This window comes from Natator depressus, chromosome 1 (assembly GCF_965152275.1).
Source record: "Natator depressus isolate rNatDep1 chromosome 1, rNatDep2.hap1, whole genome shotgun sequence".
Lineage (NCBI taxonomy): Eukaryota > Metazoa > Chordata > Testudines > Cheloniidae > Natator > Natator depressus.
In genome coordinates, this window is record NC_134234.1 from 4,930,177 (window position 1) to 4,952,221 (window position 22,045).

At 43.3% G+C, this 22,045-nt stretch overlaps 2 protein-coding genes across 2 annotated transcripts; one reads left to right on the top strand and one right to left on the bottom strand.

The window, feature by feature from the left end:
- Nucleotides 1-3,342: 3,342 nt before the first annotated feature.
- Nucleotides 3,343-4,281, top strand: LOC141977023 (olfactory receptor 52E2-like). The gene has a single exon (XM_074938266.1). The coding sequence runs from the start codon at nucleotides 3,343-3,345 to the stop codon at nucleotides 4,279-4,281; it is 939 nt and encodes a 312-aa protein (XP_074794367.1).
- A 16,564-nt stretch (nucleotides 4,282-20,845) lies between these two features.
- Nucleotides 20,846-21,820, bottom strand: LOC141977079 (olfactory receptor 52P1-like). The gene has a single exon (XM_074938403.1). The coding sequence runs from the start codon at nucleotides 21,782-21,784 to the stop codon at nucleotides 20,846-20,848; it is 939 nt and encodes a 312-aa protein (XP_074794504.1). The 5' UTR covers nucleotides 21,785-21,820.
- Between the last annotated feature and the right edge of the window lie 225 nt (nucleotides 21,821-22,045).

Here is a 22,045-nt window from a genome sequence, read left to right on the forward strand (position 1 = left end):
TCATCTAAATGTTAATATTCCGTTTTGCCCTGACAATTTGAGCCCCTGTTAACAGCAAATCATTTCTTATTCCTGAGGCTCACAGGCTGAAGCTCTCCAGAGTCTATTTTCTGCTCTTCCAGCTGTTCATGGAGCTGAGGGAATTGCCTGGGAGTCCTGGCCAACCTGAAAGTCCTCAGGGACTGTACAGGGGAATCATAAAGGTTGCTGTACAGCACGGCGAGTGTCAGACATGTGAGACTCATACACTGATGCTTTGGGCTCTGTCTTTCTGTCTCAATAAGGAGATTCCTTTTCTCTGCAGATTGGGATTTCGGTAAGTTGCCTGTTTCTGCAATAATTTTAGTGCTGAGGGCTGAGGGAGGGCTCCAGGGTTCATGTCAAGAATCATGTGGGCAGGAATTCACCAGCACAAACAACTTGAACTGCTTAATATTGTCAGAAACACCAAGGGATTTACCTGGAATAGTTGGAACTAAAAAATTATTAGAAATAGTTTAGACAAATATTTGTTTTTAAGATCAGTTCCTTGTCTCTTACTGTGTCCTTCTATTTGTCTCAGTAGCTTCCTTTTTTTTTGGTCTATGTGTTTTTTCCTCTGGTTCACTCAAGTCTTACAATTCAGCAACTTCACTGGCCTCTTAAGAAGTGCAGCCAAGGCCTCTGCAGTGGGTATCTGTGTTACCAGATGTTTCACAAGAAGAATGGAATATACAGGATTTCACACAGTGGAAATATTCTGCTCTCACATTCTGCCATTGGTGGGTCACTCTAGATTTACACTGACCTCCCTGAGAGCAAAATCAGAGCCCCTGTGTGTTTTGGAATCCCCATCTCTCATGCCTTGTCTCAGAACGCCACATAAATTGGGGGTTTCCTTCAAACTTTTCCAGCACCGTAGATAATAGTGCTCTCTGTAGCAGGATGTGAAGCTGGGAGTGATTTTCACAGCCGGGGGCCAAAATTAAATACTAAGGGTGAAATATTGTACCATTGAGTTCAATGGCAGAACTCCCAGCATGGCCTAAGTCCTCAAGTAAGGACTTAAATGAATGTCCTGATTCACACCGGCCATGAACCTCCAGTGAGTTCAACTGGAGTTGTCCTGTCACTGCTAAAGATGGAGTGAGCTCATTTGAACCAAAGAGGAACTGACAGGAGAGTTGCTGAAATCCTTAGAGATTCATAAAGTCATAGAAGATTAGGGTTGGAAGAGACCTCAGGAAGTCGTCTAGTCCAACCCCCTGCTCAGGCAGGACCAACCCCACTAAATCATCCCAGCCAGGGCTTTGTCAAGCTGGGCCTTAAAAACTTCTAAGGATGGAGATTCCACCACCTCCCCAGATAACCCTCCTAGTGAAATAGTGTTTCCTAATATCCAATCTAGACTTCCCCCACTGTAACTTGAGACCATTGCTCTCAAATCCCCCCTCACTCTCCTCTTCTTCAGTCTAAACAAGCCCAATTCCTTCAGCCTCTCCTCATAAATCAAGTGCCCTGGTCTCCTAATCATTTTTGTAAATGAACAATTAGGATTTTTTTTTTCAGAGACAAAGGGAGGGTCTGGTTTCTCTGTGGCCCTGCATCTCTGGGTATAGAGAGGATGAGAAGCATCAAAAGGCAGGAGAAATAAAAGCAGGTTTCTGGCTTACAGGAAACCAGGCGGTGTTGGAAATCTCACTATGGGCAGTTCAGGGATGCACAATGTTTGTGTGTGTTGGTGGGAGGGGGGCGTGCAGTATGCACATTACAGTGGCACAGATACCTGAAACTGGACAAAATAGGGAATGGACATCCTGCCTAATGCACAGAGCAAAGAGGCGTAATGAGGCCTCCTGGGATAGTGGGTGTCTCAGACTGTAATGGAATGTGGACCTCACTGTAGCAGACTGTCTCTGACCAATCCCCCGTCTGGACTATCCCTCCTCCCGTGAGCAGCCCTACAACAATCTTGTGGTAATGTCAGCAATTGCCAACATGGAACACCAGCCTCAGGAAGGGGTGTCTCGGTTTCTAATGCGCTGCAACATGTTAAAGCATTGTGTCGTTTTGAGGCAGAGTTACTCACACTGGCTCCTTCTAGTCTCCACGTCTCTCTCCTTCTCACCGGGTCTGTCCCTCTCTCCTTCCCAGCACAGCCTGAGCTGCTGCTGGGGTTCCCTTCACTGAATAGGTTCTTTTTCCCGGGTGCAGGCAGACACTGAGTTTAACTTAGTCTGAGGATGTATTTCTGGGAGCTGTCTCTGTGGGATCTGGCACCTGCTGATGATCCCGGCTGAGGGGTAGCACTGTGTGGCAGGGCTGGAAGTTGTGAGGTGGGGAACATACATTGACAAGTGGCCAGCACTGGAGGTTCTGTGGCAGGGACTGGGATATATAGTCATGTGGGCAGTACTGAGTGTTATGGAGGTGGGGAGAAGGGTATAAATGGACAAGCAGGCAGTGCTGAGGGTTGTGGGAGTAGGTAGGGAGATCTACACAGAGAAGCAGGCAGCACTGTGGTTTGTTGGGAGAGGCTGAAGGTGTAAAGCCTCAGTATCCATGTACATGTCCAAACCCTTCCTCATTCTTGCTTAGCTCATGGCTATAAATACATCTTGTGGCAAGGAGTTCCTCATTCTATTTAGGCATTGGGGGAAGAAAGCATTCTATTTTTATCAGTTTTGAATTTACCACATTTCAGTTTAGTTGAATGTCCTCTTGACCTTGTGTTATGAGACAGGGAGAACTTATTCTCCATCTACTCTACCAGTGAGTATTTTCTCATATCTCCTCTTATTCATCTCCTCTGTAACATAACAATCCCAGTCTTTTCAACCTCTCTCCGTATGACAGTTTCCCCAGGCCCTTGATCATTCTCATTGCCCTTGCACGAATCCCTCTAGTTCTGCAATATCCTGTGTGAGAAGGGTGCCCAGTACTACATAGAGGAGACCAGAGGAGGGTGAAATATTGACTGACTGATCTCATGCCATTGTATTTTCTGTATGGTTTCCTAACCCACTCCTCCTGGACCCCAATGTTTTGCTTAGTTCAAGCTTTTTCCTCCAATGGGCATATACATCACAGTTTATTGACATTGAAATTCATCTGCCATCTTGCTCCCTGTTCTCTTGGCTTGTTCAGTTCCCTCAGAGGACTTCTCTGCACTTGACTCTGACCTAAATAGTCTGGTGCCACATGTAAATGTTGCCACTTCACTGATCACCTCCAGATTGTTGTTAACTATAAAATATTTATCATACTATTTTCTATAAAGGGCATAACCCCCCTTCACTGTGCTTCTCTCCCTTTACAGGCACCTTGAGCACTTCTGAGCCCAATTGATGCATTGTCCACCTAATGGCAGTTTTCAACATCACCCACTCTAACCATTCAACATTCATCCTAATGGGCATCCCTGGCCTGGAAGCTGCCCACATCTGGATTTCCATCCCTTTCTTTATATTCTACATTATCAGCCTGTTTGGAAATTTTACAGTTCTGTTTGTTGTATACAAAGAGCAGACTCTCCACAATCCAATGTACCTGCTGCTCTGCATGCTGGCACTCACAGACATTGCCACACCTACCTGTGTCATACCAAATGCACTGTGTATATTTTGGTTCAATTTGAAAGGCATTACTATGGGTGGCTGTCTCACCCAGATGTTTTTCCTTCACACTGTTTCTCTTATGCACTCCGCCATCCTTGTGACAATGGCCTTTGATCGTTACGTTGCCATATGTAACCCTCTGAGATACACCATCATCGTCAATAACAGATGTATCGCTAAACTAGGGTTCGTGGGACTGATAAGAGCTGTTCTCTTCATTCTTCCCCTGCCCCTGCTCCTGAGCCGGCCGCCATTCTGTGCAAATCGCATTATCCCCCACATTCAATGCGAGCACACAGCTGTGGTGACGATGTCGTGTGGGGACATTAGAGTGAACAGGATATACGGCCTGGTGCTATTCTTTGTAGTCAACATGTCAGACCTGACACTCATTGCCCTGTCCTATGGTCTGATCATCAGGACTGTCCTCAGAATCCCCTCCAAGAAAGCCCACCAAAAATCCCTCAACACCTGCACAGCCCACATCTGTGTGATGTTGACGTATTATACTCCCAGCCTCTTTTCCAACCTGACAAACCGGTTTGGTCAGGGCATCGCTCTCCACATTCACATCATCTTGGCTGACCTCTATCTCCTCATCCCTCCCATGCTCAACCCTATCATTTATGGGGTCAGATCCAAAGAGCTTCACGACAAAGTGGGCAAATACATCTGCAGAAAATGATCACCATGGGTCACTGATTGAAATCTTTGTGACAAGAATTAGAAAGTATATGTCCTCATTAATCCAGAGTGCTCTGCCCATGTTTGGCTCAGCTCAGCGTTGTGGGAAATGTTACCTGTTTTTTCCATGTCCAATACTTCAGGAAGCCTGGAGGATAACCAAAGACTAACAGTAACAAAGTAATTTAATACAAAATATGGACATTGACTAGCATCACTCGCAGTATCTTGTGGATATTCTTCCACTGTGGCTAAACAACAAAGAAAAAGAAGAGGCAAAAAGGCATCTTTTAAAAAGTGGAAGTTAATTTCCATTGAGGAAAATAGAAAAGAGCATAAACTCTGGCAAATGAAGTGTCAAAATAGAATTAGGAAGGCCAAAAAGAATTTGAAGAACAGCTAGCCAAAGACTCCAAAAGTAACAGCTAAAATTGTTTTAACTACATCTGAAGCAGGAAGCCTACTCAATAGCTAGTGAGGTCACTGCATGATTGAGATGATAAAGGAGCACTTAAAGACAATAACACAGAAACTAAATGAATTCTTTGCATCAGTCTTCATGGCTGAGGATAAGAGGGAGATTCCCAAATCTGAGCCTTTCTTTTTAGGTGAAAGTCTCAGGAACTCTGTGTTAGGGGGCTTATTCCTTCACCCACTTACTTCCCTGGTTCTTCTCGCATGAACAGAGAGCAACAATACCCGAAGTCCAAAGGTGCAAACAATTCGATGTTTATTGGGGTGAACTTCCAGCAAGCATGATTCCAGTTTCCTTCCTTAGTATCCTCCTTCCCAGCTCTGACACCACAGAGCTTTACACCTGTGTCCCTGTTCCCATTTCTCCCTTTAACCAAACAGGATTCCAGTTTCCTTACTCCCATTCCCTGTTCCCATTTCCCCCTTTAGCAAAACATGGTTCCAATTTCCTTACCCTCATTCCCTGTTCCCATTTCCCCCTTTACACACACCCACCCCCTCCCACCAAGGCCCCCCCACTTCCTCATTGACTACAGATTATATAGTAAAACTTGAGTTTGGCTTAGCTATACCTTAACCAATCATTTTCCTGAAATTTAACTAACCAATCCTAACATATTGTAACATGATTACGTAACCAATTATATCCCACCACCTTAATTAGTTTACACCCAGCAAAATTAATTATACAGCAGACAGGAACAATCACAGAACCAGACAGAGATTATACAGACAAACAATAGCAAAGTAGGAACTATAATGACAAAACAATACAGAAGTGAGGATTTCACATCCCAGTATTGATAAGTGAGTTCTTGCCAGACAGGATGCTGTTTCCTTTTTACATTTTCTAGGCACTTCCCTTTCTCCGGAGGCGATACGCATTATCAGGACAGGATTGTATTCCTAACAGCCCAATAGCACCTTCTTTCAATGTGACTAGTTTGGGATGTGAGGAGGTGACCGGTCGCTTCCTAGCTTATGGCTGCCTCTGCTGCTTAGCCAAAGGCCTTAGCCTAAGAACAGGGCCTCAGACTGTCACAGTAAGAGAAGGCCCTTACACCAGCAGACAGTGATTTTGATTCTTTCTTTTATACTTCTAGAACTAGCCAAGTGATAAGAATACCCCTAAATTCTTAAAGAACAGGCCTTTACAGACAGGCCTGAATATCTATATCCTAACACTCTCCCAGACTGAGGTGTCATTAGAAGAGGTTTTGGAGCAAATACACACATTTAAAAGTAATAAATTGACAAGACCAGTTAGTATACTAGGAAGGATACGATTCAACATATTCATAAATGATCTGGGAAAAGGGTAAACTGGGAGGTGGCAAAGCTTGGAGATGATACAAAACAACTGACGATAGTTAAGTCCAAAGCAAACTGCAAAGATTTACAAAGGGATCCCATAAAACTGGGTGACAGGGCAATAAAGTGGCAGATGAAATTCAGTGTTGAGAAATACAAAGTAATGCACATTTGAAAACATAATCTCAACTGTACATATAAAACGATGGAGTCTAGATATGGTGTTACCACTCAAGAAAGAGATTTTGGAGTCACTGTATATACTTCTGTGAAAACATCCACTCAATGTGAAGCGGCAGTCATAAAAGCTAACAGAATTTTGTGAATCATTAAGAAAGGGATAGATAATAAAACAGAAAATATTGTATTTCCTCTATGTAAACCCACGTTATGCCTCCATCTTTAATACTGCATGCAGATCCAGTTGCCTCATCTCAAAAAAGATATATGGGAATTGGAAAAGGTTCAGAAAAGGGTAACAAAATGATTAGGGGTATGGAACGGCTTCCATATTGGAGAGATTAATAGGACTGGGACTTTTCAGCTTGGAAAAGAGAAGACTAGGGGGAGATATGGCAGAGGTCTACAAAATCATGACTGGTGTGGAGGAAATAAATAAGCAAGTGTTATTTATGCCCTCTCATAGCACAAGAACTAGGTGTCACCAAATGAAATTAATAGGCAGCAGTTTAAAACAAACAAAAGGAAGTATTTCTTCCCACAACACACAGTCAACCTGTGGAACTCTTTGCCAGAGGATGTTGTGAAGGCCAAGACTACAACAGGGTTCAAAAAAGAACTAGATAAATTCATGGAGGATAGGTCCATCAATGGCTATTAGCCAGGATGGGCAGGGGCAACTCAGAGCTCCAGGTACCCCCACTGCCCAAGGTGGCAAAGAGCTGCTGGGTCCTTGAACACATTGGGAGCTGAGAGCTCAGGGTCCTCCACCAGCTGACAGCTCTGGCTCAGCTGTTCCAGAGTTTAAGTGAAAAATGCCATGAAGGTCTCTGAAAATCATGGAATCCATGAACTCCATGACATGAATGTCATTGCTTCAGTAACACTGTTCAGCCTGCTCAGTCCTTGTGTCCTTGGCGCTCCAATGTTATCAGTATCAGCAGATAAGGAAGCCTGCTCATTCAGCAGACCACAAAGTTATTCATAAAGAAAGACCACAGGAACAGTTTGGTGACAAATGCACCCAGCCAAGTTTATTGACCTCTTGCCACAGCCCTAGCACCCTGGCTATGAACCAAATAAGCAAATGAGCTTATGAAATTCCTCTCCCAGGTGGTATTACACCAAGAAATCCTTACTGATCAAGGACCCAACTTCACATTACAACTCATGAAATAACTGTGTGATCTACTGAGGGTAAAGACATTTTGGGGGAGGGATAGCTCAGTCCTTTGAGCATTGGCCTGCTAAACCCAGGGTTGTCAGTTCAATCCTTGAGGGGGCCATTTAGGGATCTGGGGCAAAAATTGGGAATTGGTCCTGCTTTGTGCAAGGGGTTGGACTAGATGATCTCTTGAGGTTTCTTCCAACCCTGATATTCTATGATTAAGAAGTGATGAGTTGGTAGAGTGATTTCACAAAACTTTGGTGGTGACGTGGCAGAAATTTGTATGCTCGGATTGCAACCACTAGAACCAACTCTTCCCCCAGCTCCATTTTGGTATCAGGAAGTTGCCTCAAGCCTCCAAGTTTTCTCCCTTTGAATCACTGTCTGAGAAGCAGCCTTGTGGTTTTCCAGACCTCGTTGGAGAAACATAGAAGAGCAAAGACCCCAGGTGATGAACATAGTCCAATATATTCTTCAATTAAGAAATCACCTCAAGATTTTGTGGACGTTTCTAGAACAATTTTGCTAAATGCAGCACAGGTACAAGAAAAGGCCTGTAAGAAAGGGATCCAGCTCTGAATGTTCAAACCGGTGGAATGAGTGTTATTCTGACTGTCGAGCTTGTTCAAATTACTGGTTCCATGGAAGGGACCGTTTGAGACAAAGAAGCATTTGGGCCTCATTAGCGATGATGTCCAGCACTCAGATAAGAAAAAGGAGACTCAGATAAGAACATAAGAATGGCCATTCTGGGTCAGACCAATGGTCCATCTATTCCAGTATCCTGACAGGGGCCAAATGCCAGGTGTTTCAGAGGGAAAGAACAGAACAGGGTTATTATTGAGGGATCCATCTCTTGTTGTCCAGTTCCATGATCTAGCAGTCAGAGGCTAGAGACACCCAGAACATGGGGTTGCATCCCTGAACATTTTGGCTAACAGCCATTGACGGGCCTATCCTCCATAAACTTATCTTATTCTTTTTCAAACCCCATTATACTTTTAACCTTCACAACATCCCCCGGTTTCATAGGTTGACTGTGTTGTATGTTGTACTTCCTTTTCTTTGTTTTAATCCGGCTGCCTATTAATTTCCTTGTCTGACCCCTGGTTGTTGTGTTATGTGAAGAAGTAAACAAGGCTTCCTCATTCATGCTCTCCACACCATTCAAAATTTTATGGTTCCAAGCTGAAAGAAGGTCATGTGAGACTGTATCAAAATCCTTACTAAAAGCATTACCTCATCTACCACTTCCCCCCATCCACAAGGCTTGTTACCCTGTCAAAGAAAGCTATCTTATTAAGAAAGTAGGGAAATACAACCTAGATGGAGCTACTATAAGGTGGGAGCATAACTTGTTGGAAAACCGCTCCCGGAGAGTAGTTATAAATGGTTCACAATCAGGCTGGAAGGGCATAACCAGTGGGGTTCCACACGGATCAGTTTAGGTCCGGTTCTTTTCAATGTCTTCATCAACGGTTTAGATCATGGCATGAAGAGTACACTTATTAAGTTTGCAGATGATACCAAGCTGGGAGGGGTTGCAAGTGCTTTGGAGGATAGGATGAACATTCAAAATGATCTGGACAAACTGGAGAAATGGTCTGAAGTAAATAGGATGAAATTCCATAAGGACAAATGCAAAATAGGAAATCCACTTAGGAAGGAACAATCAGATGCACACACACAGAATGGGTAAAGACTGCCTATGAAGGAGTACTGCAGAATGGGATCTAGTGGTCATAGTGGACCACAAGCTAAATATGAGTCAACAGTATAACGCTGTTGCAAAAAAAAACAAACGTCATTCTGGGCTGTATTAGTAGGTATGTTGTAAGCAAGACACAAGAAGTAATTCTGCCACTCTACTCTGCGCGGATTAGGCCTCAACTGGAGTATTGTGTCCAGTTCTGGGCACCACATTTCCGAAAAGATGTGGACAAATTGGAGACAGTCCAGAGAAGAGCAACAAGGATGATTACTGGCCTGGAAAACATGACCTATGAGGGAAGATTGAAAAATTAGCTTTGTTTAGTCTGGAAAAGAGAAGACAGAGAGGAGACATGATATCCATATACAAATATCTAAAAGGTTGTTACAAGAAGGAAGGAGAAAAAATTTACTCCTTAGCCTCTGATGTAGGACAAGAAGCAATAGACTTAAATTGCAGCAAGGAAGGTTTAGCTTGGACATTTGGAAAAAACTTCCTATCAAGGTGGTTAGGCACTGGAATATATTGCCTAGGGAGGTTGTAGACTCTCCATCATTAGAGATTTTTAAGAGCAGGTTAGACATACACCTGCCAGCGTTGGTCTAGATGGTGCTGGTCCTGCTATGAGTGCAGGGGACTGGACTTGATGACCTCTCAAGGTCCCTTCCAGTTCTATTATTTATCTTAGTTTGTAGTTTTGTTTATTTGCTAGGTACTCTGCTTTGATCTGTTTGCTATCACTTATAATCACTTAATTCTTTTTTTTTTTTGTAGATAAACTTGTGTTTGGCTTATGTAAATGAGTGTGCCTTTGAATGAAGTGTCAGAAAAATCTCAGTTTGGCTAACACAGGCTTGTTGTATATTCTTCCCATATCAAGTGCAGGGTGAACTCTATTTGTTGGGATGTGTGCACAATAATCCGTATATCCATGTAATATGTTACAGGCCATGAGGCCTTGTGTGGTTGAAGTGCATTTGGACATGAGTGCATGACCTGCATTTTGGCAACCAAAGCAGGAACATAAAGGTCAAGCGATCAAAACAACTTAAAGTGCCTCTGGAAAAATGAATAATCAACAGATATGCAAATAAACACCAGAAGGATTGCTATGAACATGTGTAAGAATGGGAGTAAATGGCGTGCCTTGGATCATGGAGGCCTGCCCAGGATTGTCTCTTTGGAATTGGTAAAAGGCCGAGTAAAGAAAGGCAAAGAACAGATAACGCAACAGAATGGAGTACAAATGATTGTCTATATTTTCTGAAAATCAGAGTCATTTATTGATCCAGAACCCCATGTGCATATAGGTGTGGTATTCGTGGATTCCCTGCACCTTGTGACTGGACTGAACCCCAGATGACCATCAGGATCTCTGATTTGAGTGGGTTCTGGTAGAGTATATTTGCGGTATGAATGTTCTATATTATTGGACTTTTGGGACATTTCATGATTCTTTTTGTTGTAGGCAAAGAGCAGTCCCTGCATAAGCTGATGTACCTGCTGCTCTGCATGCTGGCGCTCACAGACATTGGCATATCTATGTCCATCATGCCGAAGGCACTGTGTATATTTTGGTTCAATTTGAAAGGCATTACTGTGGGTGGATGCCTCAGCCAGATGTTCTTTCTTCATTCAGTTTCTATGATGCACTCAGCCATCCTCGTGACAATGGCCTTCGATCACTATGTCACCATATGTGTCCCTTTGAGATACATCATCATCCTTCCCAATGCACAATTAGCTTCAGATGCCTGTGCAGCCTGATGATATGCTCTCTCCAGCCGGGAGATGTACTCCTCCACCACTACCCCCTCATCTCTGTGGGGGAAACCCAGGGCCAGAGCTACCTTCAGCCCTGGGTGTCAGCCAAACATTAAGAAGAATGGGAAAACCCAGTGGACTCATTCTGGATGTAATTATAAACATGAGGCATGGGCTCAGCATAGTCCTTCCAGTTCTCCTTTTGGTCCAGATGCAGGGTTCCCAGCATATTCATGAGTGCTCGGTTGCACCGCTCAGTAGTCTCATTCCTTTGAGGGTGACAGGACGTGGTTCTGCTCTTTGAAGTCCTTAAGAGTTTCCAAAGCTGGACAAGGAGATTACTTTCAAAATTTCTCCCTTTGTCTGTATGTAGCCTTTCAGGGATGCCATAATGGCAGATAAACTATTTCCACATCACCTTGGCCACATTAGATGCCCGCTAGTCACGAGTAGAGTATGCCTGAGAATAGCAAGTGAAGTGGTCAATGATTAAAAGGACATTCTCGATGCCCCTTCCTGGGACGGTTCCAAGGGGAGAAGGTTGAGGCACACTAGCTGCAGAGGCCTACTGATATAGATTGAGGTAAGAGGAGCTTTGCATTCAGAGAGGACTCTCTGTCTTAGGCAGCACCATTCGCAAGAGAGGCAGCACCGCTGGATGGTGAATTGCATGTGTGTCTCTCGCCTGGGTGGCTGCCTGCCTGCCTGCCTCCATAAAGCCAGCTGGCTCATGGTCAGCAAGTCAGGTGACATGGAAGGTATCAAATCGCACCCCCTTCCTTATGTCCCCCTTTTCAGTCACCCAGACTGCCCATGTCAAAGGCCAGTGCTGGGTTTGACCCCACTGTCATAGCGAACACTTAGTACAGGGTCTAGGATGGCCTCCCTCTGGGTTCTCGTTCAGCACCAGCCACTTCCCTGACCTGCTGATCACTGCATGATGTTCGGACCACATACTGTTTATTAAACAGCAACTGTAAGAAAAATGAAGGAAAACTGGAAAGATGAAGGGAAATGATCTGTGGGGATAGGGACACCACAAAGAGCCGTCTCTGGGATATAAGAAAACTTCATAGTCTGCTCTTGATACGTCTCAGGCCTCCTGCCCAGGCTCTGGCTTCCCTGTGCTGATACCTGGTGTCAGATACCTGCTGTGGCCACACAGCCCCAGGCTCAAGGTGACAGGACCCTTCTCCCCCGCATCTACCTTCCCATCAGGTCCACATCCCACCCTCTGGGTCCAGCCTTCAAGGGCCTCCTCTTTGGGGATGTGTCCCAGCATTGGGCCCTCTGCCCATGGTCCCAGCTTGCTCTCCCCACCTGTGCATCATGCTTGGCTGCCGTGTTATTTGTGGCATGGCCGGCATCCACTATCCTGGCTCTGGCCCCACATCTCCCTACTGTAGCTCATCCACTATCCTGGCTCCCCATTGGCACAGCTGGTTTGTGCTTCCCCATCTCCCGGTTCTGTTCTGCTCCAGCTGCAGCTCCCCAGCTCTGCCTCAGAACTGCTGCTCTGCCTCCGGCCCAGCTCCGGCTCTTCTGGCTTAGTGCTGCTGCTCTGCCTCCGGAAGAGCTCTGACTTTTTGGATGCGTCTCTGGACCATCTGGGTCAGGCTGGAGTTGCCAGATTTCTACTGCATTAATAGCTCAAAGTCCCTTAAAATGTTACCTAAAAGTAGCCCAATCAATTTCTTGAACCAATTTTTTTTTTTCATTAACACATTGGTCTGTACATTATTAGATACTTAGTACAGAGTTGATTAAATAATAATTTAAAAAATGCTAGAAGCTCCAGCAGGAGTTCTTCCACATTAGCAACAAAGCTATGAAATGACAATCAAATTCAAAATCAAAACCCCTTTACTGGTGTTTGAAATATGCACATGAATTAATATATATTGTGATTTATATAGCCATGTAATGTGTTATGGGTCATTGAGGCCTGGTATGACTGACACATGCTTGTGATGAATATGTGTGTTGTGACTTAGTAACTGAAGCAAGAACTTAAGGTCAAGAACTATTAGAACTATTTATGCAAAAAACAATCTCGTTATGTTCTGGAAAAATACATAGAACCAACAGAAAAGGAAAGAACTGCTAGACTGACAAGAATTGGAGGACATGGTGGCCCGACAAGGGTTGTCTCTTTGGAATTGTGTGGGTAGAAGGCCTAGTTGTTACCTATCAGCTCTGTGTTCTTGGGGAACCGGCACACCATACACAGCTTTTCTGACTCATGCAGGACACCCTCCCAGCCTCTTATCAAACCAAAACTGATCAGAAGAAAGACTTACAAAAAGCAATGAAAAAGCAGAGGGAGATACACCTATGCCCCTCCAGACAAGGGTGACAGGATTAAGGAAACTCCCTTAGCTTCATTTGCATCAAAGATGGGACAGGGAGGCATCTCCATTAGCATACAGAATGGAGAACAGAAATTCCAAGGCAAGAACTGCACTAAACTCTGGGATTAGGAAAGCACTGAAGCAGTGAATGATGGGAAATCTCTGCTCCAGATGTTAATGAACCCATGTCTGCACACACCCAGTTCAGTAATTATCAGAACAATTATAGTAAAAAATCCTCTCTTAGTATCCAAAATACTGAAGCTGTGTGATTGCATTGTAAGCTTCCTTGAAGGACCACTACCCAAACCCAGGAATGATCAGTTCTTATTGTCTAGCCTGAACAAAACAACTTTGATATACTCCCTTAAATCATCAGTTTACCCACAAACAAATCTAGTGTTCTCCATTGAACCATTGTTATTTCCCTACAAAAACACCTACCCACAGTCAAGTAAGTGTTCTGGTGCCTGGATCCAAAATCTGCACCAGTTCCATTGGGACTTCACCTTTTCCTGACTGATCATGCTGGGGGCCCAGCACGCTGGACCCTCAACCACCACCAGCTGGGAACATCTAGGAACCCCGATCAAATCAAGCTTCATGGAGTGGTGAGAACCCAGCTCTCTCTTTTGCGCTCTCTCTCTCTCTCGCTTTCTTTCTCTAGGTATAGCCTTCTGACCCTGACTTGTGGGATCAGTTATCTGACTTTTGTAATTCAATTTAAGATATGTTTAATTCTATAATTGTTTCATTTGTTTGGATCTCCCATTAACTGGCAATACATAACTTTCATGGTTAACTGCTTCTCTCTCTTTCTCTTCCCCTCGTGCGTGTTTTTGGCTTCCCGATTTGCTCTGCAACAACGCTCCTCATACCTAAGCTAAAAATCCCTGCAGTGCTCAAAATTCCTGGGGGGTTTGCTCATCAGATGGGTTCCTACTAGCACTATTGTAACTTGAAAGTGGGGATAGGGACGTGCCAAATCTGGGGCATATGAAGGTGGCAGTTTTGAAATGCTGATAACCCAGTCCACTAAGTCGAGGTACATATAACGGATGAGTTTGGGAGTGCTGATTAATCCAGGTTTCAGAGTAACAGCCATGTTAGTCTGTATTCGCAAAAAGAAAAGGAGGACTTGTGGCACCTTAGAGGCAATCCAATTTATTTGAGCATAAGCTTTCGTGAACTTCTGATGAAGTGAGCTGTAGCTCACGAAAGCTTATGCTCAAATAAATTGGTTAGTCTCTAAGGTGACACAAGTCCTCCTTTTCTTTTTGCTGATTAATCCAGTCATCTTAGAAGCATTTGTGTGTGTGTGTGTGTGTGTGCGCACGTGTGTGTTCATCTGATTCGGGGGCTGGAACATCTCAGCCCTGGGGAACCTAGGATCTGCAGGATAGCTCCATTGTGAGGGAACTTGCAGAAGGGAGAAGTAGAGCTCTGCAGGAGAACACAAGTGACAGAAGCAGTGCATTGATAGAATTTCAGAAACCACCCCCAGAAGAGTAACACTAATAAATGAGCATACCCCAAAGTAACAGGCAAATCTGATAACATAGTAAACAGAGACAATGAACCAATGACCCAAGGGAATGGTCTATAAATGGTTACTTGTGATTTATTCAAGTTGGAGTCTTTTATTGATCCAGAACCTCGTGTGGATACAGATGTGGTTTTCTCTGGCTCCCCACGTCTTATGATCTTATGATTGGAAGGAATCTTGACTGGCCATTGGGCCTATTCTGATCTTTTTGAGACTATGTTTTAGTATGTTTGGAGTGTGATTGTGGACTGAGGAAGGTTTGTTTTGAAATCAAAAAAGAGCATTTAGAGACTTATGTACCAAGACTGTGTCCGCTATCTGCCTGCTCCCATCCTGCAGGGAAACCTCTATTGCAGGGTGTAACCTGTGGCCCAGAATGTGGAGCAGGGAGAGATATTAAGGAGTGCCGGATTTCGAGATGGGGTCTTACAGTGTTGGGAGAGTCCTTACTGAAGATTAAAATGGGTGACTCCTTCTTTGTGAACTTTGTGAGAAATTTATGCGAGAGAGAAAAAAAAGTATGGGGAGATTGCATGTGCTGTTAATTTAATACTGTTTAAACCATTGTTTAAGAGGAGAATTAAAGGGGTGGAAGAGGCACCCCAGTAAACTAAAGCTAAATCCCCTTCTCTGTTCAAGAAGGAGATTATTGCACTTGGGACGTGCCACTGGTGGGCTCCTAGTGTAATAATGGATACCTTAGAAAATATGTTTGAGACATATGTACAGTTGTGCAAACCTAATGCCAGTAAAAAGCAAATAGCCGAAGAATGGCTGTTGTGGAAAGCTGTAAACAAAGAAATTGCATGTAAAGGGGAAATCTGTGCAGAGTTACAACATTACAAGAAGAAAAGGAGGACTTGTAGCACCTTAGAGACTAACAAATTTATTTGAGCATAAGCTTTCATGAGCTACAGCTCACTTCATCGGATGCATGCAGTGGAATACAGATTAACACGGCTGAAACCTAACATTACAAGAGAATTTTAAAATTTTCCAGAAAAAATTTGGAGTGCGAAGTGAGGCAGGCACAGATAATGCAAACACAATTAGAACTAATGGAGAAACAAAATACAGAATTGGAGAAAAGAACGATGGACTGGGAAAAGGTTAAAACAGAGAAAGATAAATTAGACCATCAGGTGATAGGAATAAAACAGTTAATTCAATATTTGACCAAGAAAAAGAAAGAGGAGAATGCAAGTTTCTCATAGCTCAGTGCTCTTCATTATTTTTGAAGTGGGAGCCACTTTGGCAAAAAAGTGTCAATGTGAGAGCCAATGTGTGGGATGCAGGAGTGAGGACTGGGGGGTGGAGCCGGGGATGAGGGGTTCAGGGCTCAGGAGGGGGCTCAGGGCTGGCGCAGAGAGTTGGGATGTAGTGGGAGGGGGAGGGCTCTGACTGGGGGTACAGGATCTGGGATGGGGGCTGAGGATAAGGAATTTGGGGTGCAAGCAAGCTGCCCCGGGGCTGGAGCCAGAGGACTCCCCACAGCCCTCTCCCTGCCAGCAGCAGCTAGCTCCAGGGAAGGGGCTTGTTGTGTCCCCCTGCCGGCAGGCAGTATAGATCTCTGAAGGAAGGGGCCCCCTCTCTTAGAGGGAATTTAGGGAGATGCACTTAGGGTCAGTGGGAGCCACTATTGGCTCCAGGGACTAGCGGTGAAGAATCAGATAAGGAGCCACATTTTATCACAGATTTGGCAATTTTTTTTTTTTTTTTTTTTTTTTTTTTGCCATTCCCTTGCATCCTCATTACTGGGCCCTCTTTATGCTTACTTTTAAAGGACAACAATACTTATTTAAAAAAATTCCCCAGGGCCTGCATTGTGCTCTGCCTTTTATGCACCTACATCTGGTGCAAATGCTGGATTATCCTAAGAGTATCGAGAGAATGCCACCTCATATGAAGATGCTATATTAGTGTGAGGGGACACTGAAGAGGAAGTGACTGAGCGGACTAGAAAAGGGTTGAGACTCATACAGGAAATGGGTTCAAGGCTATTAGAGAGAAAGCCCAACTAGTGCATAGGAGAGTGAATTATTTGGGGGGGGGTGACCCTAGGGGAATAAGGAATTCAGGTAGATCAACAAAAGGTGAAACCATTCATGAATTTACTAAGGCCAGAGAATTCTCATGCATTGAGGGTGACGCTGGGAGGATCAACTATTGAAGGAAACACGTCTGGAATTTCATCATTATCACAGGACCTTTGTGTCATTTACTAAAAAAATAAGGTAGAATGGAAGTGGGGGCCTGAAGAAGAAAAAGCTTTCTGTAATTTAAAACAAGCCTTGATGCAGGCTCCAGCATTGAAATTCCCTGAGACAGATAAGCCATTTGTGATTAAGTTGTCAGGGACCCTACAGGGTCTAGCGGTGGTATTAATACAAGACACTGACAGGAAGTTGATACCAGTAGCATACAAGTCTAGAAGATTAACAGCCACAGACCAGCAGCTTGTGATGTGTGAAAAAAAGCAAGAATGAAATGAAAAATATTGGAACGATAAAGCGGATGCTTTAGCTAAATTAGCAGCAAAGGAACCTTTGGGAGTTATGGTAGTTACTAGCGCTCAAGCCATAAAACAGGAGGTTAAACCTGAGGAAAGAATAAGAAAAGAGGGGAGATAAGGGACATCTTACAAACTTCAAAGAGAGGAGATTATTAACTTGTGTCACTCTCTGGCCCTCAAGGAATAGAGAATAATCTCTTTAAGGTAAAACAATTTGGAATATGGTCTAATGTGCAAGGGGACATAGAAAACTTTGTTAAAAACTGCATAAGATGAGCAGCAAATGGAATAGACAACCAAATTCGGGACCCTTGTTGCACCAAAGAATTGTGGGGCCATTGAGTACAATACAGGATGATTATATTGATAAATTGCCTAAGATCCAAAGGGGAAATCAGTATTTATTAGTGACAGTAGATTCTTTTCTGGATGGGTGGAGGCAATTCCCACCAGAAATCATAGTGCAGAGACTATTCCTGAGAAGTTGTGGGAAGTAGTGTTTAGTAGATATAGGACTTCAAAAATAATTGAATCAGATACTGGGCCACATTTTATAGGAGAAGTTTATTAAACATTTATTAAAAGCTTCATCGAGTAAAAGAACAACTACATATCCCCTATCATCCTCAATCATCAGAGACAGTAGAAAGAAAGAATTGAACTATTAAACAAGCTCTACGCAAAGTAGTGTAAGAAACTGGCAAAGATTGGGATGATAAATTACCAGTGGTGTTAGCAGCCATCTGAAGTAGTGATTGATTGGGTACTGGTTACCACCCTTATCAAATTCTTTTTGGAAGAGCTATGAGATTGTGGAACCCTTTATTTTATCCAGAAGAAGAAGAGGTGTCAATTATTCAATGGGTAAGGGAGTTACTGATAGAACTTAAGAAAATTGAATTAAAACTGAATGCCACTATTGAAAAAGCAAGAGACTACATGGATTCTTATGTGGCTCAGGACAGCAAATTATGAAAAAATAGGAGATAGAATAATGTATTTGAAATTAATAGAGAAAAATCATGTTCTGGAGTCTAGATGGGTTGGACCTTTTTCCATCCTGGATAAAATTTCACCTACTGTAGTGAAGATTAACAGGGGTGAAAAGGGAAAGTGAGTCCACACATCACAATTAAAGTTGTGTCCTAAAGATTAAATAACATTCCTTTAGTTATTATGAGAACAATCTGAATATGAGTATTCTGAACTGTACCTTTTTGAGTTTGGGATTTGATACAGTCACCCTAGATGTGACTAATGAACAAGAATTGGGTAATACATCAGACGGAATGAGTCAACGGCTCTCCGTTTATGGGAATGTGGGGTATTGGTAAATCCTTCCATGATGATAAGATTGAGTTGCTTCAGTAAAATTAATTGGGGAATATATTTTCAGGGATAAGTCAAGTTTTTATGTTTATTACCAGATCCCAGTAAACAAGATTGCACCAGGAATCATGGCAGACAAGAAGTAATGGAGGGGAGAAGTAATTGAAGCCCCAGCTATTGTGTATCAAATAATTGGGTTGGAGAGAGCGCAAGTAAATATAAGTGCACAACATCCGGAGCGTATGCCATATGCCGCACCTCTATCACAAGCATGGCAACAACAGTGGGGAGATGGTATAATACAAAATAAAAGAGGTAAAGGGGAATATATTGTAGGTGGCATTGGCGCTGGAGTTTTAAACTCATTTGATATTGAGACTTACAAGGGAAACTGTCAGCTTTGGGTAAGATTTTTGAGGGCTGTACAGAAAGATGTGACGCCCAATTTTTGTGCATTATCGGAACAAGTTATAAGAAGTGGGGAACTCCAATTCAAACAAGCCCAAACCTTCACAACATCTCTAAATGTGAATATATTTGGTGTGTCTGAGATTGACAGTGGAACTGTGCCAGCAATGTGATGTGTACAGATGTCAATTTATGGGCTATATTACATAGAGAGAATGGTTAATCTGTTAAATAATGGGCAGTGGCCTTTTGAGTGGTTCAAAGATCCTCATATATGGAATCAACGAATTGTAGGAAAGAAGAAATATATGGAATTTAATTGGAATAAAACCACCCTTGAGGGGAGAGTGGGAAGGCAGAATGCTGTTACACAACACAAGGAAGCAAAGAAAACCAATAATGGCCTGGGTGTTGCCAAAAAGTATTAATGGAGAGTTATTGCAAAAAGAAATAAGTGGGACACATGATTCAAGAAGAAAAGGATTTTAAATTAGGAAAATTCAGGAAACATTGTGAAGAGTGGGGACGAAGTAAATGGGTGTGTCCAGAACTAATGTGGTCCCTAGAGGGATGCCGTTTGAATCATTCAAGTGGACAATGTACCATGGAATATTTAGCCTCTGGTGGCACAAGAGTGTGTCATTTAGGCAATGGGTGTATTTGTGTGGTAACCACTGAGAAACATGTATTTTGAGGAAGTGTGACAGAAAAAGGCCCAATTGAATCATGTAAATGTAATGTAACAGAGGTAATTATTAATGGGATTATTTACTGAGGACTTCTATTTCCATAAAAGGACATTATCTGGGAACCAAAAGATGTAGATTGGTCCTTTGATTTGGGGATACATTGCGAACAGCGGGGAAAATTGATCGATAAAAGTGAAAAAAAACAGGCAATATGCAAAAGATTTATCTATCTAAGTCTGCTCAGCTGGGAAAAATCAACATTCTGATGCACAATGGTCAAACATTAAACCTGGGGAAAGAAGGAGAAGAATTGACAGTCCATCATTGGTTTGATGTTTTGAAAGGATGGTCTCCCAGTGTCACAGCTTCTAAATTTAATGCTACATCCTATTGTGATATTATTTGTGGCACCCTAGAGACTAACCAATTTATTTGAGCATAAGCTTCCGTGAGCTACAGCTGTGAGCTATATGCTCAAATAAATTGGTTAGTCTCTAAGGTGCCACAAATAATATCACAATAGGAGTAAAACAAATTTGCGTCTGTGAAAGTACACTCCAAGGGACCATATTAGTACCTTTTTGATTGGTTACCATGCAAAATTGGCTGTTTCCAGCATAGGTCACCCTCTTCGTCAGAGTCTTCCCCTTGGTCAGCCTCACCAGGAATGATGATGATGATTTATTCTGTAAATCCCCTCCCTATAGGCCACACAAAACAGTGTCTGTCTCAAACACATTACACCTACAGATGTACTGAGGCCCTTAACCTCTATTTTCAGCTTCCCAAATATTCAAGGTTTTCCATTGGACTGTTAGTCTCTACAAAGCTTATTTAAAGATCATAGGCCTCAAGACTTATGATAACTGGTTAAAGCTAATATCTTACAGGATAGTGGTCTGTCAGTTTCTTGCATTACTACTGAATCTAATGAAAAACAGAATATAATGCAAAGCAGTGAATATAATAGAGCTGGGCTACAGTAGCAGTGAATATGACAAAGGCAAACTCTCCCAATGGGCTACGGAACTCAGCCAAACTGGGACATAACACCCTTCATTAATGAGGAGATATCCTTTCCCCCTCTTGTCACACAGGTTTAAAGTCAGTGGCCCGCGCTGATCACCTTCTGCAGGTGTATTTGCCCACTTTGTCATGAAGCTCTTTGGTTTTGATCCCATAAATGATTGGGTTCAGCATGGGAGGGAGGAGCAAATAGAGGTTGGCCAAGATGATGTGAACATGGGGAGCGATGCCATGACCAAACCTGTGAGTCAGGCTGGTGAGGAAGCCAGGAGTATACATCATCAGCATCACACAGATGTGGGCTGTGCAGGTGTTGAGGGCTTTCTGGTGGGCTCTCTTGGAGGAGATTCTGAGGATGGCCCTGATGATCAGACTGTAGGACAGAGCAATGAGTGTCAGGTCGATCCCAATGACCACAAACACTATAACAAAACTATACATCCTGTTCACTGTGATGTCCCCACATGATATCTTCACCACAGCCATGTGCTCGCAGTGTGTTTGGAGGATACTGCGGTTGGCACAGAATGGCAACCTGCTCAGGAGCAGGGGCAGAGGCAGCATGCAGATAACAGATCTGATCAAACCCACGAGCCCGAGCTTAGCTATTCGTGCATTGGTGAGGATGGTGGCATATCGCAAAGGGTTACATATGGCAACATAGCGATCAAAGGCCATTATCACGAGAATGGCTGACTGCATAAAAGAAACCGTGTGAAGTAAGAACATCTGGGTGAGACAACCACCCACTGTAATGCCTTTCAAATTGAACCAAAATATACACAGTGCCTTTGGCACGACGAAGGTAGATGTGGCGATGTCTGTGAGTGCGAGCAGGCAGATTAGCAGGTACATTGGCTTGTGGAGGGTCTGCTCTTTACTTACAACAAAAAGAAGCATAATATTTCCGAAAAGACTGATAAGGTAGGAAGTAGAGAAAGGGATGGAAATCCAGATGTGTCCAGCTTCCAGACCAGGGATACCCATTAGGATGAATATTGAACGGTCAGATGTGGTGAAGTTGAAAGTTGCCATGAAATCATCAATGTGTCGATCAACCTCAGAAATGCTCAAGGTGCCTGTGAAGGGAGAGAAGCACAGTGAGGGGGGGTTACACACTTTATACAACAGTTGGTATGGTAAATGTTTTATAGTTATTAACAATCTAGAAAGGGGATGAGCAGTGAGGTGGCAACATTTGCAGATGGCACCAGATTATGTAGGTCATAGTCAAATCCAGAGAAGTCCCCAGAAGGAGCTAACCAAGCCAGGTGAATAGGCAGCAGGATAGCAGAT

Coding starts and splice junctions, on each gene's coding strand:
- LOC141977023 (XM_074938266.1), top strand. CDS start 3,343: ATGGCAGTTTTCAACATCACCCACTCTAACCATTCAACATTCATCCTA.
- LOC141977079 (XM_074938403.1), bottom strand. CDS start 21,784: ATGGCAACTTTCAACTTCACCACATCTGACCGTTCAATATTCATCCTA.